This window comes from Molothrus aeneus, chromosome 4 (genome assembly GCF_037042795.1).
Source record: "Molothrus aeneus isolate 106 chromosome 4, BPBGC_Maene_1.0, whole genome shotgun sequence".
Lineage (NCBI taxonomy): Eukaryota > Metazoa > Chordata > Aves > Passeriformes > Icteridae > Molothrus > Molothrus aeneus.
In genome coordinates this window covers 32,287,947-32,306,306 of record NC_089649.1, presented here as the reverse complement: position 1 = coordinate 32,306,306, position 18,360 = coordinate 32,287,947, and the positions used below count along the sequence as shown (strand labels likewise).

General features: G+C 34.9%; 1 protein-coding gene across 2 annotated transcripts in view; it reads right to left on the bottom strand.

Annotated features, from left to right (window-relative positions):
- RXFP1 (relaxin family peptide receptor 1) overlaps positions 1-18,360 on the bottom strand; it is a 46,993-nt gene that overhangs the window by 4,425 nt on the left and 24,208 nt on the right. Inside the window, exons 3-16 of one of the 2 annotated variants that reach the window (XM_066548216.1) lie at positions 13,633-13,737; positions 12,731-12,836; positions 11,639-11,710; positions 9,890-9,961; positions 8,771-8,842; positions 7,896-7,967; positions 7,063-7,137; positions 6,711-6,782; positions 5,787-5,858; positions 4,974-5,045; positions 4,498-4,569; positions 2,466-2,537; positions 1,996-2,225; positions 240-650 (exon numbers count right to left, since the gene is read on the bottom strand). In XM_066548216.1, the coding sequence (XP_066404313.1) occupies positions 240-650; positions 1,996-2,225; positions 2,466-2,537; positions 4,498-4,569; positions 4,974-5,045; positions 5,787-5,858; positions 6,711-6,782; positions 7,063-7,137; positions 7,896-7,967; positions 8,771-8,842; positions 9,890-9,961; positions 11,639-11,710; positions 12,731-12,836; positions 13,633-13,737 (1,575 nt within the window). The remainder of the gene's footprint in view (positions 1-239; positions 651-1,995; positions 2,226-2,465; positions 2,538-4,497; positions 4,570-4,973; positions 5,046-5,786; positions 5,859-6,710; positions 6,783-7,062; positions 7,138-7,895; positions 7,968-8,770; positions 8,843-9,889; positions 9,962-11,638; positions 11,711-12,730; positions 12,837-13,632; positions 13,738-18,360) is intronic. The other variant, XM_066548217.1, reaches the window with a different exon arrangement.

Sequence of the window (18,360 nt, the reverse complement as noted above, 5' to 3'; positions counted from 1 at the left end):
GTCTATTAATTCAAGAACATAATGATCAATAATTTCTTTCTACTTTCTCATCCCTTCATGCATTTTAAGATAAGTAGGCACACATCTAACACAGTGAAGTATTTATATTGGAAATAGTCTTTAAATGCTTGCTGAAGCATCTAAATCCAAGGAGATGTGAACATCACAGCTATCTTAATTGTTCGAAAACTTGGCTCCTTTGCATCTCTAGTAATACATAAAGAAGAAAAGCAACTTACCTAAGAAAATCACAACAGAATAAATCTGACTTCCTGAACTTTCTGATTGTTCTGAGTGAAGAGGAAAACAGACGCCATTGGTGCCATAGTAGTTCCTGAAAAATTCCTTATTGCTCAGTGGGATAAAAGCAACAGCAAACCCGATTATCCAGATAAGAACCAAAATGGAAATTGTCCTGCATTTTCTGGGCTTCAAACACCTAAAAGGATAAACTATGCAGATGTATTTTTCCAAAGTCAGATAAGTCAACAGTAAGACTGACACCTCTGTAGACAGAATAGCCAGCGATCCAACCAATTGACAGTGGATACTGTCCATCCACAACTGAGCGTGCTTGTTGTATTCTCCACGATATTTAAGATCAAAAGCTCCAATCACAAATAAATATATCCCCATCAGACAGTCAGCACCTGTGGGCACAGTGCTTAACATCATTATTTACACATCTGAATTTCCCATTCTCTCTGTACATGTATCTTGGAAAACAGACACACACATACACACATAAATAAATATATAAGTATCTACTTACAAGTAAGCTACTACATAGATACAGATATAAAATAGATATTAGATATAAAATCAATATTACATAGCTATCAAATCAATATTACATCTGGAATAGTACTATGAATTACAATTACATACTATGAATTACAATTAAGTAATTATAATTACTTAATTATAGTAATTACTTAGTAATTAAGTAATTATATTACTTTTTCCTTTTTTTGCTTTCCTTTTCATTTCGTCTGACAGTTCATGTTTCATACTTGTTTCCATTTTTTAAATTGTAAAATTGTTTTGCAGATAGAAAAATATACAGCTTTATTTATAGAAATATTCTTGCAACCCTTTTTAATTAGGTCTTATTTCTTTATTTATTTCTATATTAACATTTGGCTTAAGATAATTTTCTATGAGTAGGCCGTCTCTGCTGAATTCAAAGTTTATTTTTTCCACCTTTTGCTACTTCAAAGTTCATGTGCATAGTCTTCTAAGACTAGTAAGGGAAGATGACCTGTCAACACAGAACTGAAGGCTTCATGGGTATTTTGCTAAAAATTTTGCATACTATTCAGATTGTCTTATGGGAAAAACAAAGTTTCAAAATCATTGACAGGCTGTATTTAGAAATGTTGTGATAATTCTAGACAATGTTGACAACTACCTCTCAAAATGCATCTAATTGCATTTGTGCAATCCTTATAGACTCTCCTGTGTTGAGAGACTCAGGATTGTAGTGATTGTATTGCCAAGTAGTTCATCCATAAACTTGTCGTGCTTGCAGGACTGAAATAAAAAAAAAATCACCCCAATTCCTAATATTGGGGAGCTAGGACAAATTAATTTTATCTATTTGCATAAACAACTTTTGTTTGTGCAAAGAATAGAATATTTGAACACAATAATTACATGCAGAAATCACTGCTTACTGAGAAATGCAGAGTAAAATACAGGTTTTTGGGCATTTGAAATATTGGAATTTTATTTCTTCTTGCTGAAAAAAGTGGGAATTTGGCAGAATTCCCACGGCATGAAAATCAAACATGAAACCTTTGGAATGTCCCAGCTGCCAAAGGCAGCATTTAATGAGACCTCTTGGTATATAAACCACAGCATTTTGTGTTTTCATTTGCAGAGTCACGAAAGCAGAGTTAATCCTATACTGGAAATATATCAGTGTACTATAATAACAAATATCATACATGCTACAAGCAGACTAAAATAATATTGTCGATATGGAGTACTCACAGCAGAGAGACATGATGGAGATGGCATGCAGCTTGTTCTCTGATCTGATGTAAGGCCTCATGCAGATAACAAAAATGTTCCCAAAGCAGGTAATGGCAGATACAACCCAGACAAACACTCTCTGTATGATGCTGGCTAAAAGGTTCTCGAGGGAGGAAATCCCATCAGTGTTGGGTTTGCAGCTGCGCACGTGAGGAGCATACCCACAGTACTGGAATTTCTTAAAATATCTGGTTGTGAGAAACAGATGACAGAAAGAGATCATTCTAGATTGGTTGTCAGAATATCAAAACTATCTAGTAACTGCTCAGAAAACATATTTTGAAAGAAGGAAAGTGAATCAAAAATGATCAAAATTTGACAACTGCTCATGGACTGCTTTTCATACACCTTTGTTTTCAATTATCCAGTATTCTGTAATTGTAAAATTCAGGCCAAAGAAAGCAAACTTTCTAAAATAATCTACTTACATGTGGGAAAGGTTTCTCAAGGGACTGAACATTCTCCTCTGGATGTTTGCAATTTCAATGCCCTCCAAGCTGCTGTAAAAATACATTCTCAGTAAAAGGCCATAGAAAATCAGTGGCAAACCCCCAGATTTTATGAGCATTTAGTTGAGATTTTATAATTATAGGAAACTAGAGAATAACTTTATTGCATCTAATCTGTCAACCCTTCAAAACCTGACCAAAAAGTCTTTGTACAATCTGGAGTGGAACAAAAAGGAATTGCAAATAATTTTAATAAACTCACTGTTCTTCCAGATTCATGAAGAAAACTCTTAGTGCTGCACTCAGTCATGAGAATTGATGAATGTCTTATTAATATGTTGCCCTTTCAAAATACTACTCTAATGATGTTCTTTCATCATATCTGGGGAAATAATAACTTGGTCTAGTAGTAATATTTTTACACATCTCTTCCCTCTTTTATCCCAGGGAGTGCTTTATTGGACAAACAAACCAACCCAAGAACTCAGTCTCTTCTTTATGTCAAAACCAGCAGGAAGCTGGGACACAGAACACAGCATGTAAGGAAAAATGCTGGCTTTTTTGTGACACATAGGTGGGATTCCTTATTTTAAATTTTACACCTATATGTATGAAAGCAGTAATATTTTCTCCCCTGCAGTGCTAGATCAATAAAATTTAACTCTGTAAGATGTTTTTTAGAACTTCAGGTTCTGTATCCTTCCAGTCCCTCCTATTCTCTGGTTAGATGTGCACCTGTTCAGGGGTCTTTGGTTCTCCTTGTGGGGAGCCTTATTTGGATTTATTGTTAAAGATTTGAATGTAATATTCCTGTGAGTTCTGAATTCATTTAGGCAAAAATGGAGAACTGGTTAGTTGATGTGGATTGGTGGGCAGTTTTGCTGGCAGATGTGAGAAAGCCCCAACATGGAATTGTGCTACTTTTATTTAAGTGCTACAATGAATCCTAGAGAGTGCTTTCCCCAACTATTTCTACTATTTCAAACAGATGAAGAGGGAACTGGTATTCTACAAGCAGCCAAAATACAGTTGCCTGTTTCTATCTCAAGATTTAACAGTTTTTTTGACTACAACAGGTGGAAGGCCATCACCACTGAGTTGTATGATTTCTTTGGTGTTAAATAATAGATAAAATGATAAAACCATGCTGTAGCTTGACTGTTAAGGAGGTAATTGGCTATTATTTTCTGTGCTCAGATGCTTATTTTCATAACACTTATATAGATTTAGTATTTTCAGTTCATTAGCCTTGTACCAAATTTAGTTGAATTTGGCCAGGGGATTGCAGTCACTGTGAGGAAGCTGGTTTGATCAACAAAGGTATGTGTACTGCTGGCTACAGCTCACACATAATCACATCAGGTCAAACCATAAACTCCTACTGCACTGCTGTCCAAGAAAACATCTGGTTTTTAATCTCCACAACCATTGCTAGTAGGGCCTGTTGCAATAGGACACGGGGTAGCGGTTTTAAATGAAAAAAGGTAGATTTAGACTAGATATTAGGAAAAAATTCTTTATGAATAGGTGGTGAAACCTGGAGTAGGTGGTCTAGAAAGGTGGTAGATGCCCCATGCCTGGGAACATTCCTGGTCAGGCTGGACAGAGCTCTGAGCAACCTGGCCTAATTGAAGATGTCCCTGCTCATTGCAGGGGAGTTGAACTAGATGACATTTAATGGTCACTTCCAAAACAAACTATTCTATGATTTTGGAGTGATGTCTGACAAGAACCAATACTTCAGAGCTGAAGTGACCAGTGAAGAGGTACTTAAATCTACTGCAGGATAATTTCAGATTTGCAAGATTGTTGCTGCACTATCTCACATTTTTAGGAGGAGCTCTGCTGGCAGAATTCAAGTTAGAGCTACTGTATTAATGCACCTGCAAAACTCCCCCTAAACTCTGCATGGGCAAATTCTTACAAAACATATTCTGGATCATGTCCTACTGAGTAAGATGTGCAAAATCACAAAGAAAATATAGCTAAAATATAAAAACTTGATACTTACAGGGATTTGAGTTTAATTAGAAAATCAAACTGGTCTATTTGTATTTTCTTGATGGGGTTGTAAGAAAGGTTCCTGTAAATGCAACAAAAATAACTTTGGCCACATTCCTTACAACTTGTTCTAAAAATAAAGTCAATCTACTTTTAAAGTTAAATCCTGATATCATGTTAAGTGTTTTCACGAAATTATTAATTTCTCATGATGTAGCTAGCATAGCTCATCTTGTGTGGACTAACAAGATCTAGAAGAAGGTAGAATTTGGACATGCTGTCTTTTGGGACATGAAAATGCACATCTTTGACAAAATTATTCTGGACAAAATGCTATATAAAACTGCTTTTGGTGTGCTTTTTAGGCAGAACTTAAATTATGCATACAAATAAATGTGCTCTTCTCTTTTCTGACACATATGATTGAAAGCATCATATCAAATGATGAATATACAGTTATGTATAACAATAAACAAGAATCCTTACAGTTGTGAAAGCTCCTTTAGTTCCTTAAATATATATGGAGGAAGTGATTCAATCTTGTTGCTAGCCAAATCTCTGCAGAAACACACAGGTTACAGTAAGTTCTTACTACACGCAGTAATTTTACTGAATAGTTTTGCAGTTTCAATATATACAATTTTATTTGCCAAATATATTATTTATTCTAAAGGTTATCAGAAATCTGGATTTTGAAAGAATGATGTTAAAACAAGGTGGGAAGCTAGATCTATCAGATCTTGCTTTGTCTCATTAGTTCAGATATGCTGTTAGATACATAATTTATCGTTATTTTATTTCCATCAAAAAGAAAGTAAAATACCATTAATTTGTCTTGTAGAAACTTACAAATTAATTAAACATATTTTTTCATGATGGGAATGTTTCCACATGGACTAAACTGCATATCTTTACTTTTGTTTTTATTTCTACCTTTCATCTTACTTTAACTGTGCAGAAATCCTAGAAACAGAGGAATATAGTCTCAGTCCAACCAAAACTGTCAAACCGGCCTAAAAGACACTGAAGGCACACATGCACCTAGATTGTAGTGATACAAGAATAATTAATATTATTATATTCAGGGAACATAATGTGAGAAAAACCCCAATATGATTGATACAGATGATGTATTTTATTGATTATTTCTTTCCTGTTCAACATATCTTTAAAAAATACCCTAAGGAAGGATGCCATCTCCAGAGTATGTTATCGGAAATAGAATTTATGATGAATGCTATTTCTAATATAAATCACAAAACTGTGTGTTTTTATAAATAAGAGAAGAAATCTACTCACAATTCATCTAACATCTGGAGAGAAGAAAAACTGTTTTCATTTAGGGAACTGATTTTATTTCGTCTCATCACTCTGAAAGAATAAAACAAACTTATGTTTCTTCTTCTTGGTGTCTATTTAATTTTGAATATAAGATTTTATAAACTTTAAAAGTTCTCTGTATCTTCAAATATTTGCTCAATTCAGTTAACAAGCTAATTGCATCTAGAAGTTTGCCATTTTATCATTTGATAAATAACTTTTTTTTTGCCTATACATGCATGTACTTCTACATATATCCATATGTATACATACACACATGTACATCCATGGAAGGACTGAGGGCTGAAAGACTTGTGACCTAATCATGTCTCAGACACAGGTACACGGTTGTGCAATTTTTCATTCACCCTTATTTCATCTGCCGCTGAGCTTAGAAAGCCAAGAACATGGGTACTGCAGAAGTGTTAAAAAATGAAAATGACACTTACCATGGAGCCTACTGATCTACCAAAAAGGGATTTTCTGAAGATGGGTGCATCATCACTGAGGAAACTTTGGAGAAAATTCTAAAACTGACGAACCAGTCAAACCACCCGCCAATCAAAACAAGCAACAAGCTATGTATTTTTATGTTTTCTGGTTCTCATTATGAGATCTTTGACTCCAATACAAAGGTTATAATGAAAATTTCTAAATCTTAGTATCAGCCAAAGTCTCTTCAGTGAAGTCTAGTTATATATTTCAATACTGAACTTTGCTGTAAAATATAAACAGTGGATATTCTGTGTGGTGCTCACTTCAAACCAAACATTTTAATTTAATATCCTCAAGAGATGAATAACCACCATACTCAGGAAACTTTAATATTAGCTGTAATGAAGCACTTGACTGTTCAGCATAAGCACATCTCACTCTGGCTAGCCAGCATATCCAATTACTTACAGTACAGTTAGAGTGCTGCAGGACATGAAAGTGGCATTTTTCACGTGATGGATATGGTTGCCTTCAAGGTCTCTGGGATATAAAAGAACCCCATTAAATCATTGAAAATAAACTCAGGCACTTATTCTAAGGTAATTGAAGAAAACTACTACCAGAATTTGACTACACAGAAGAGAGTGGGAGGCAGACATGGAATACTTCTGCACATTCAACTGATGACTTCAGGCCATCAGCCCTGCAGTGACCCAGCAGGCACTTTGCAAGATCCAGCACCCCATAAGAAAAAGTGGTGTGGAACTGCCATACAAAGACAACAAAATAATATTTTTCCAGTGAAATAAGGTAGACTTACAGCCAGTTTAATCTTGGCATATATTGGCACAGAGGTTTGTCAGGCAAACGAGCAAGAGAATTATTCATCATCTCTCTAAAAAAAAAAAAAAAAGGAATAGTACAGCTGGTTATATTTACACAGTTATATCATAGAAAAAATTCTCTTATGCACTTCTGAAAAAAATCATTCCAATCTTGAATAGTTTTGAAAGTAGTATTATTTTCTTCAACATTCACATATTTTCTCTGTGGCATTCTGTGCAGCAATATTTGATCCTTAGCTTGCTAATGTCCAGATAAAGGAAAGATGTTCACTCCACTTCACTGCTATTGAAATGAAATATAGAAATCCAGTACAAATCTACTGTTCAGTCAGAACATGTAATTTCTATGGGTGATGGAGGAAGTGGGATGTGGAGGGAGGTTTCCCTCTGGCATGCAGGGGAAGAGGGTCCCTCATCTTTTAGGCTGGAGAGGGCAGTGGCAGATCATAGACAGGGTCTTGGGGAGCAGGGTTGGGGTGTCACCGGGGGCAGGGACTATGGGATTCCTCCTGTCCCACCATGGCTCTGGAGGACACCTGGAACCCAGAGCTGCAGCTGCCTCCACCCTGCCCTCTCAGTGACACCTTTTATCATTTTCCTCACCCTTTTCTCTATACTTCTCCAGACACTGTGTGTCCACTGCTGCCAAAATCCTCCCACTATAGCACATTTTGCCTGGGTTAAGGGAAAACTGCAGGGGTACTGCCAGCACTCTGGGGTGAGCAAGCACAGTCGGTGTAAAAATGTTTTCATATGTGTATGCCCTTCCTATCCTGTTCTTTTAAATAGCACCTTGTTTCATACTTACAGAAGAATAAGAGATTTGAGTCCATAGAATGTTAATGGATAGATCCGATTTATCCTGTTGTTTTCAATTATCCTATAAATTACAGCAGAATATGTATCAGATTGATTATTGACTTCAGTCTTAAATTGAAGAGATAATAAAAGCTAACAAATTGTGTAGTGAATTTCTTCAAAAGTCCAGTCAAACTACTTATAAAAATTAACACACTATTCCTTGATGGTTTAAGATATAAATTTCCTTTCAGAAAAATTTACTAAAAAAAGTAATTCAGAGAAAAAAAATTTTCAACTTAGAAAAAAGTGTTTTCCTTTGAGGCTTTTAAATCCTTTGATCAAGACACTTTGAAAGGATTCTCTGTAAAAACAAAGTAGCCCAACCTAACAGTATTCTGTGGCAATCCAACAGTCCCAAGCAGGCCGGAGAATGTAAGACAGTATTTGCTTATTTTTAATAACTTATTCAAAATCTCTCTGAAAAGCAGTAATGAGCCAATATTTCAGGTTATGACAGTAATTTTGTCTGGACATTCTAAGCACTATTTACAGGAAAAGACCTGCCCAAAAAATATTTGTCTACTGTTTTATAGTACCTAGGTTACTTAACATATTCTTTTGTAACGAGCAATTATTAATAAACATTTTTTACCATTGTTAAAAGTTATCAATCATTGAAGCCATTAAGGCTCAAGAGCTATTTTCTGCTCTCACCAAAGCCAATTGCACTTTTACCTTGCACAGTCTAACAGGAGTTCCTTAGTTATTAGCTAGTCCAAAATAATGCTATGCACAAAAATAAAAGCAATCAAAATATTTAATTATAGATAAAAATTAATTATTTATTGAGTAAATAAATATACAAATAGAAAAACAACATACAGCCATTCAAGTCTGTGAAGGTCTGCAAAGACAAAAGGCTCCAAATTCGTTATCTTGTTGTTGCTCAGGTATCTAAAGCAAAACCAATCAAAGATGAATGAATGGAATGATTATTTAGCCATAAACACATGAAGATGAGTTTTAAGATTATTTTTCCTTGATAATATACTAGAATACTCGTATTTTTTAAACATCTTTTATTTTACTTTGGTAATTTTCATGCCACTGTTTGAGATCAAGGCAGGACTCTCTCTAGAGAGGATTTTAAGAGCAATTATGTACAGCACTTTGTCTTATCTATAAGAAAGCACAGCCAGCTAAATATTTTCACTGTGTCTTATTTTAGACCCTTTCCAGTTTCCTTCTGTGGAGTGATTTGTTCCATGAAAGTTTCCAGGATCCCATTCAGTCTTTGCTAAGGATATTAGTCATAAATGTAGATACCAGAATAATGGAAAAAGAAAAGCTGAAAATGAATGGGGAGGGGTAGTATAAATGGTCTGGGAAGATAATAACAGCAGCTGTAATAACAGCTATTCAGCCACACTTGTGTGATGGAAACAATAAGAGGTACGGCTTTGTAAAACTTTCCTTCTGAAAACATTGCAGTAAAAGTTCTGAACCAAACAGTGCAATTTATGTATTGTTGTATCTTTCACTGAGCATTTCCCTTAAAAGTTAGAAACACCTTTCAACAAGTTGCTTCAAAATAAATAAAAAAATGCTCCTTTCATCACCTATACTGGTTAGTTTGAATTGTATTTGCAAACCAAAACACTGTGTTAAAGAATTTTCACCCATCACAAGCTCTTGCTTTCATTTTACTCTTTTTTCATTCTCTTTGACTTCCTGCAGTGTAACTACCATACTGTCTCCTTCTTCCATCCTGAGGATTTGGGGAATAGGATCGAAGTATGGAGCCAGCTTATCTTTTCAAAATACTGTCCTACAAGATAAACTTGCACAGATACTTCTTATTCTGTCTTTGCTTTCTCCATTCAGTCATTGGATTAAAGTTTTGGACCACTTTGCAAGATCCTAATATGGAATCAGGAAGAGAGAGATTCTCAGAATTCTGCCTGCTGTTTTTTCCTTCAGTATTCTAAAAGCAATACTTACAGTTTTGTCAAGTTGTATAAACCTTTGAAAGCACGTTCAGATATGGCTCTGATTTTATTATTCTGAAGATACCTAAGAGGATACAAACCCAAAACAATTTATTCTCTAAACAAGTGAAGTTAAAGCAAACATAAGTAATTATTATTCTGAAGATACCTAAGAGGATACAAACCCAAAACAATTTATTCTCTTAACAAGTGAAGTTAAAGCAAACATAAGTAACCAATTAAAATCTATCAGCTAAACTGAATGCACATTTGATAATTTAAAAGAAGCTGCTATATTTGTTACACCTTGAATTTGACAATTTCCATTTTTTCCAATTTTTCCATTTCCAAATTCCAAAAACCATTTCACAGCTATAGCTGGAAAGATTGCAAGGTTGTTTTCAAAGAAATTCCCACAAAGAGCAAAATTACAAAAACCATTCCAATGGATGCTTGCTTTGCCAAAGAAGAACAGTGGAGTGGTGGTTTGCAATCTCCTTGATTAGGTCCTAACCTTGCAGTGCTCACCTGTGTGATCGCTGTGTTTACCAAGATCTCTGCTGCAACCAAAATTTTGCACAGTAAATGTAAAATTATTTTAATTTTTGAATTTTTTGGGGGTACTTGAAAATTCTCAAAATATTGCATTTGGAAGTTATTTAAAATTATACAGCAAAACTTATTGATCTCCTATAAACTATAGATACTGTTTTTTAAAATTCTGGATTTCTTTATCTACTTTGATGAAGTAATGAATTGAAAAGTATCAACTGCAAATGCCAAATCTTTTCCAAATAATTTTAAGGCATTATAACACTATTCTCTTTAAATAGTATTTAAACATAGGTCCTTTAAATCAAATTCCACCTAATGAAGCATGTAGATGCATTCCTGCTGGAAAGCAGTAAGAAATAGGACATTGGCATTTACAAAATGGGTTTCTGCCAAACACTGCTCAAGATGTTTTGGAAAATGTAAAATTATCTATCAGAAGGGTGTGAAGCTGATATTAGAATCAAATTTTTTATGCCTATATAGATAGGTATGGATTTATTTATTTTAGTGAAAACTTACCTTTCAGGAATTTAAGGGACATAATGGGACTTAACTTTCAGAACACAAGATGGTGCTGCAGTGTAGCACAGTTCCCATGAAAGAACACTTTGAATAGGTTACATAGAAGCCCTACTCCAGACTTCTGCATTTATTTTTTATTTCACTACTTCTATATAAAGAAAACTTGTTTTAGGCTATGTTTTTTGAACGGTATGTATGTTACACCCTGGAAAACATAACACAGTATTATATTGCCATGATAATTTGACTTTTTGGGCATTATCAAATCAATACCAGACATAATTAGGAGTAAAACCATGTGCCATGGGAATGAACTTCCCATGATAATGGAAAGTTTGAGTTTCCAAATTTTTTGCCAGAATAAATCAATTAACTTACTTTAATTCGATTTGGCATATTTATTATAAATGTAGCATCCTTCAGACAAAATTAAAATTTAGTATTTTTTTGGTATAAACCAGTCTATAAACATAAACCATTGAATATGCAGAAATTATGGCCTTGCAAAAAGACAGATGTCAAATCAAGGTGCTTGAGCAAAACAGGGTACACATGAGGTACCAAAGGGTGAGACAAACAAGACTTTTGGTACTTAAATGTTAAGCTCCATGTGTGTACGTATGGGGGAAGGAAAGGATGAATTTAAGACACTAAATAGGTATTTTATGTTATAGCGCTCCCTTACAGATTTTTAAGATCTTGGTACTTCTTGAAAACATCAGCAGAAAGTTTCCTCAGGAGATTCCTCTGAAGAGACCTGTAGGAATGAATGCATACAGTAAAACTACTGTCCCAGGTTCCTACAGCACTTCTGTTATTTAATAAGGGCAGCTCTCACTCTGCTAAATAAAGAAAACAACATGAAACCATCTGAACATGCTACTTCCATTTTTCTGTATGTTTGTATCTACTTAAACAGTAAGAAAAATATATTATAATAAAAAAATCCATGTCCCCAGGAAAAACTGGCAAAATAATAGTTTTCTGACCCTGAGCCAGAAGCCAGTTGAAATAGATGTTTGACATTCCCATCAGTTTTTGTTATGAATGGTTGCAGTGTTTGAACATGGACCCAACAAGGAGAACTTCAGCCACATGTGAACACAGGCTGGTACCAAAAGGAAAGATCCATGACCTGGATCTGCAGGGGAGCACCTCAGGTAAGGACATGGGATGCTGCTCCCTGCTCACCACATCTAAAACTGCTTCTCAAACAGCAATGTGCAAATCAAGAGCACATCAACCATATTCTGGTCTCTTAAAAAAGAGTTTGGCTTACAAATACATATCTGCATGATGAGTCAGACCAATTAAATCTTTTTAAACAACAGCATATTCAGAAACATCAAATGAGAACTAAATAGATTTGCTCCAGCAGGGAGTTACACTATGTTCAAGGTTATTGACTTTATTGACAGGAACACAGACTAGGAATATTGGCATGATCATAGAAAAAGAAACAGGTTCTAAGCATTTTTTCTTAAAAGGAAGCATTTCTTTTGTAGATTTTCCTTTATCCTGAAATTGTTTGTAGCTCAAGTCACTGTTGCAAACATGAAATGATCAGTTCACAGAGTTTTTTGGTTCCTTAGTTTCTTTTCTCCCCTTTTGTGTAAGGAAAATCTGTACTTAAAATATTAAGGTACTTGTCAACAGAGAGACACAGTGTTTCCCAAGCATCAGCTGATGATAATTATAAGGCTGTAGTTGTGAAAAAGTTGTGGGATTGACAGTCAAACCTGAACAGAGCAAGAGACCAGGTTACTTCTCTACTTACAATATGGTTATGTTTGAAGAGACTGATGGGACAGCACGTAGCTTGGCAGCATCACAGAAAACCTCCAGGCCTTGGCAGGTGCACTCTGCTGGCACATCACCAGCCACTGCAGAGAGCAAGAACATGGTCAGGGCAAGGGGTGGCATGTGAGATGTGATGGGAGGTGGAGAAAAGAAATATGGTATTAAAGAACAACAAGCACAAAAACAGATATAGCAGGCTCTTTTAAACACAATTAAGGCACATGTTTTTTACAAAATTGATTTAGACCTTGGAAGAATCTAACAATAAATATAAAGGGACACAAAAATTATATTACTGCTGTGAAAGACCTTGTAAAAACTCTTGAACCTTAGGCACGATATACAAGAATCTGGAATACGATTTTTTCAACACTTCTTTAGATTATTCAGCAATCTTATTACTAGAAGGAACACAATTTCCATGGGTGAAAATAGGTCAAGAAAGGGTCAGGAAGTCTTTGCTCATATAGTAGACAGCAGAACCAAAAAGTCTGTGCAAAGACCTGTGTAAATGGAGGGGATTTGCAAATTTCATTTGATGTACAAAGAAATGAACTGGGAGCAATGTTGCCTTCATTTCACTCTGAAATATATGGCACTTCTATGGTCTCTCTAGCAGTATGAGCATATTTAGATAAACATTTATATTGTCCTCCTAATTGGCATATGCTAATTAAAATATGTTTGACCCTTTTCTTGCAGAAAATGAATCATCCTTAATGGAACTGAAATTAGCTTCAAATTAGCATTTGTTCATTTGAGATATTATGCTGTTTAACTAAAAATGAAACAGCACTAAATTTCCTGCTAAGAATATATTTGCTCTGTATTTCTTCCTAGGAATCATCAGTAATAAAATAATATCTGTAATTTACTTACAGCACTCAGGTGTCTTTGTCTGAAATGCATACAGAGATTTCAATTTATTGTATTTGTCCTTTGTATAATGTTTATCAAATTGCAGAGACCATCCATTGTTGTCCTCTAATAAAAAAAAAAACAAACAAAAACCACACAACATAAACAGACCACAAATAGAAGATATCAATATATAAATGGAAGGTAGAAATGTCTTCACTTAATGTAATTGCATCAATTTTTGTCTAATTAAGGTCTTTACAGGTCTTTATTCCAGAGTGTTTCACATACCATTAGATAAGTTTATACAGCTGCTTAATCTTACATGTCTACAAATTATATGAGCTGCATAGAAGTAACAGCTTATTCTACCTTCAATAACATTTGCTGTGACAGTCACACTGAAAAAACATAGTTGTGATTTCAGAAATGTTTATTTGTGTAGGAGCCTAAAAATGAGAGGGAACAATATTTTCATACTTCCTTAAACATGCAGGTTTGCCACTTTGTCCAGGAATGTTGAAATGATTACTATGACTCTGACTAGTTTGTACAGAAGGGTTTCTGGACTATCACAGCCTATAATTTCTTTCCTGAAAATCTCGATGAAGGCCAAAGGAACACTGCTTTTCAGGAGAAGAAGGGACTTGGTGTAACATATTCAAGTCAGAATGTTCATGTTAAGCTTAATATGCATCTTAAACAAAGCATGATTCCATATTACCCCTTTGGTCACTGTGCACAGATGTACTGGAACTGAGTAGTTAATGGCTGTTAGAGCAAAATGTAAGAGCAAACCTTTTAGTTCCTTCCAAAGAATGGACATTTCAAGATATAGTGGTGCTAGAAATAGCTACAGATCTATTAGTAACTTGTTTCTTGAAAATCTACTGTATATCCAAGACCTGTAAATTGATTGATCAGGTAGCAACTTTCCAAATAGGCTGGAAAGGGAAAGGGAACTTGCCTTCAAAAGCTGTGATTGGATTTTAGTTTTCTTAATTTGGATCTGACTTTAGTTTTCTTAATTTGAGCCTGTCTTCTCTTCAGCTTTTCAAGCATCTCCTTTAATGAACATGCAGCAGTAGCAGAAATGCTCCTTGGGATGGCACTCACTAGCTGGTGAACCAAAGCATCCATGACAATTGAAAGCAGCACACTTCAAGGATATCTACTGCAAAACATGTCTATGAGAACTCTCAGGATGGCTCTGCTTTGCTAGTAATTAGAGTCTTAGATTCACCTTTATGTACTGGCAATAGTCTTTACCCCTGCTATTTCACAGGTTAATAGTTTAGTTATACTTAAATACAATTCCTCATGGACATTTCTCTATAAATCTTTATATTTAACTAAGCATTATTATAATATATATATAGGCTTCAAAATAGATAGGGAGAAATAAAAATATTTACTTTGCTCTGAAATGGCTTCTCATTTTTCATGCCACATTACAACTCAGTTGTTTTCTCAGACAGGCAGGGAAACGACCTTGAAAGCATCTTCTGACACCTGCCTACAGATGAAGCTGGTTTTGAGAGATGATTACCTCTTTGCTGTCTAAGCTGAAAAGGTGTGTTATAGGTACTGATTAATGATAATATGAGATATTAAGTAACTTCAGGCAAACTATCCTTCATCTAGTTATTTGTTTCTTATGCATAAATTAAAAAGATGAAAGATTCAAAGCAAACATAAGTGCTTGTCTTCAAGAATTGCTCCAATGAGAGAAAAGACAGACCTGATAAGACATTTAAGAACATTTTACTAACTTCCTCAAGAGCACCTTGCATGCTCTGATCCATGAGTAGTTTTGCTATTCTAGATCATTAAGCTAATATTCAGAAGCAGCCTAATGCATTTTGAACAAAATGAAAGGTATTGGCCAACCTTGTCCTGCCTGCTTTAAATGCTCAAAAGAAGATCAGTTTTAGGACTGCCTGCAGCAGGTAATCTGTAATTGATGAAGTGATGAGAATAGACCCTTTGTCAAGTGGCATGTGCATTAAAACCTACTGCCCTGTAGATGGGACCACAATGAGGTTTTCTCTACCACTGTTCCTAAATATTTAACTGGAGCCCATCCATTGACTTTCATTTGTATGACTGGACTCAGCAATATGTGGGAATTCAACATATACAGAGAAAGTAGGATTTTTAAATAGAAACTTGGGAAAAAGGTTTAAAAATGAGATTATTCTTGAAGTATAAATTATACCAAATGAATGCTTTGCAATCAGGAATATAGTATGAAAGTACTCTTGGATTTTCTAATTCATTATTATGTTCATAGAAAGTGGATATATGAGATTTTATTCCACATTTTTGTACTTTTAAAATGCCTTGTCATGTGACAAAGCATGTACATCAATGCATTTCACATCTGCAGAGAAAAAGGATGAGAAGTGCCTCCCACACTAACAGGAATGATGGAGCAGTTTGCTACAAAAGGGAAGTTCCTCAGCATTTTTGAGGAAGTCTAGAGGCAGCTGTGTATTTTTGGGTGGCCATAAAAAAAAAAGGGGAAAGACTCACAGAGAAGATGGATTATTTTGTACTGGAATCATTCCAGCTGTTTGGTGTTTCTAGTGAGTTCATTTTAAATAATGGGCTTTTCTTATGGCATGCTTTCTACTAGAAATAAAAAGACATATCTGAATATAATAAAACAAGTTACTAAACATCCCTTGACCTCCAGGAATATATGCTTTGGGCCAAACTTTGTGCCCAAACATGGGACAGTCTCTATTTTATTCAAGTTGTTTTGTAAATCCTGAAAGAATGTATGGTGCCAATAACTATGTTTAGTATGACCATTTGGTGAAACACTCAGTGGCAGAACTGTAAATCACTTTTTGGTCATTTAGGGTTTAGATGAAGGTTTGTGGCCTGTTTTTACCTCTTTCAAGGTGAGGTTCTCCAAACACTTTAAGAAATGACTGGTAATAATACTGATCTTGAAACCCCAAATCTATCATTTGAGGCTGTACAGCTCAGATGAGAAATTACTTTTACCCTGAGCCAGCTCTAAAATAGATTATTTTGGCTGCGGTTCTGTTAAAAAAAAAAGAGATCTGAGAAAATAAAGCATCATCAAATCTTCCTCTACATGGGATAAGTGAAATAAGTGGTGGCAAACTGGATTTATCTGACTGGAGATTAATATGCTCTTTCTTACTGAAAGTTTCCAATTACCACTTCTGACGGGAATGAGAAAGAGCATCTCAATCCTGACAAACTACAGATTTGAGTAATCGTTTCAGTGTCAGATCCAAGAAAGTATCATCTTTTCTAAATTAAAGACATATCTCTTACTTAGTATGGCATTCATGATGAGGATGCTATCTGTATGACTTCCCCCTTCTCTCAGCCATGTCTTCATGGGTATTATACAGAGAAATGTTATCAGCTAAATGCATAAACACTCTAAAGAGACACTGTGTCACCCTTTGAGTTTGCTGTTGGTGGTTATGAACCTTTGGACATATTTCTTTTTGTCAGTTGTTCAAATAAACTTTTTCTCGCTGCAAAGAATTATTTCAGGCTTTTCACAAAAGTATCTTTTGGTACAAGGAAGACCCATGTCCTTCAGACAAGAAGCATTTCCTTTAAAAATATTTACGAATTAAGGAACATAATTGCCCTTTCCCACAGTGTTGAGGCATCCTGATACAGCCTCATAACTTACAGCGAGACCAAAACCACACAGAGATTTCACAAAACCAAGGGCTCTGGTGCCTGGAGGAAGGGCAAAGTTGGGATGGAATTTCACTGGCTCAGTTTAAGCATCCAAGCAGAAAAAATTAAGAACTTAAAGCTGGACACCTTATCAGTCAATTCAAAGGTAAATTACCCCAGAGCAATCTGCATGTCACTGCACATATACTGTCTCCTCTACCTGATGATTAATTGAAATCACATATATCTTATATGTGACAATGCAACCATAGTAAACCAGACAGGAAACAAATAAATTTGCATAAGGTTTACAGTTCTCTGGATGAACTAGATTACATACTTAATAATAAAATGTTTTTTTATGATTTTAGGACAACTTAATTAATCTAGTGCAACTTTTAAGAAAACAGGCAGGTTAAAATTTCCAGAAGATTAACATCTTCTCAATGTTTAATCTTTATTCCTGTGAAACATGTGCATAGAGTTTTCTAGATTTTATGTTCTGATTTTCTTGAAATATGTTATATTTTTAAAATTAAAATAATCTAACAGCATAAATACATCTATAGAACCTTTAGTTGCTTAAAAGTCCCTTTGACAGTAAGCCACTACAGTAGAGACCAGGAGAGACATAAGTCTTATGAAATGCAAGTTCCTCTTAATTACCAACAATATTTGAAAATCACAGTAGCAAAACTGATTAAAAACCCTTAAAATTTCAGCAAAGCTATTCCATGTGCTGATACTTGCACATTAGAGTAAACCTTATTGTGAACCTATGGCACCTGTTTTGGTGCCATATACTGTGGATGGATGGCAACGATAATAAAATTTGGCCATTACAAAAAAATTTGAAGCTTGAAAATTCTGTTTTCCCAAGTATTTGATACATTTTGAGTATACTATTGACTGTCAAATATTTACTTTATGCTTCACAAGCAGAATTTGCTATCTAGGCTCAAAACTGAGTAGCACCTCATACATTCAAATCCTGTATTTTAAGTATGATGGGGAAAATGCCATGCTGGGAAAATGCCATGCCAGGAAAACACAGGACCAACTATTACATTA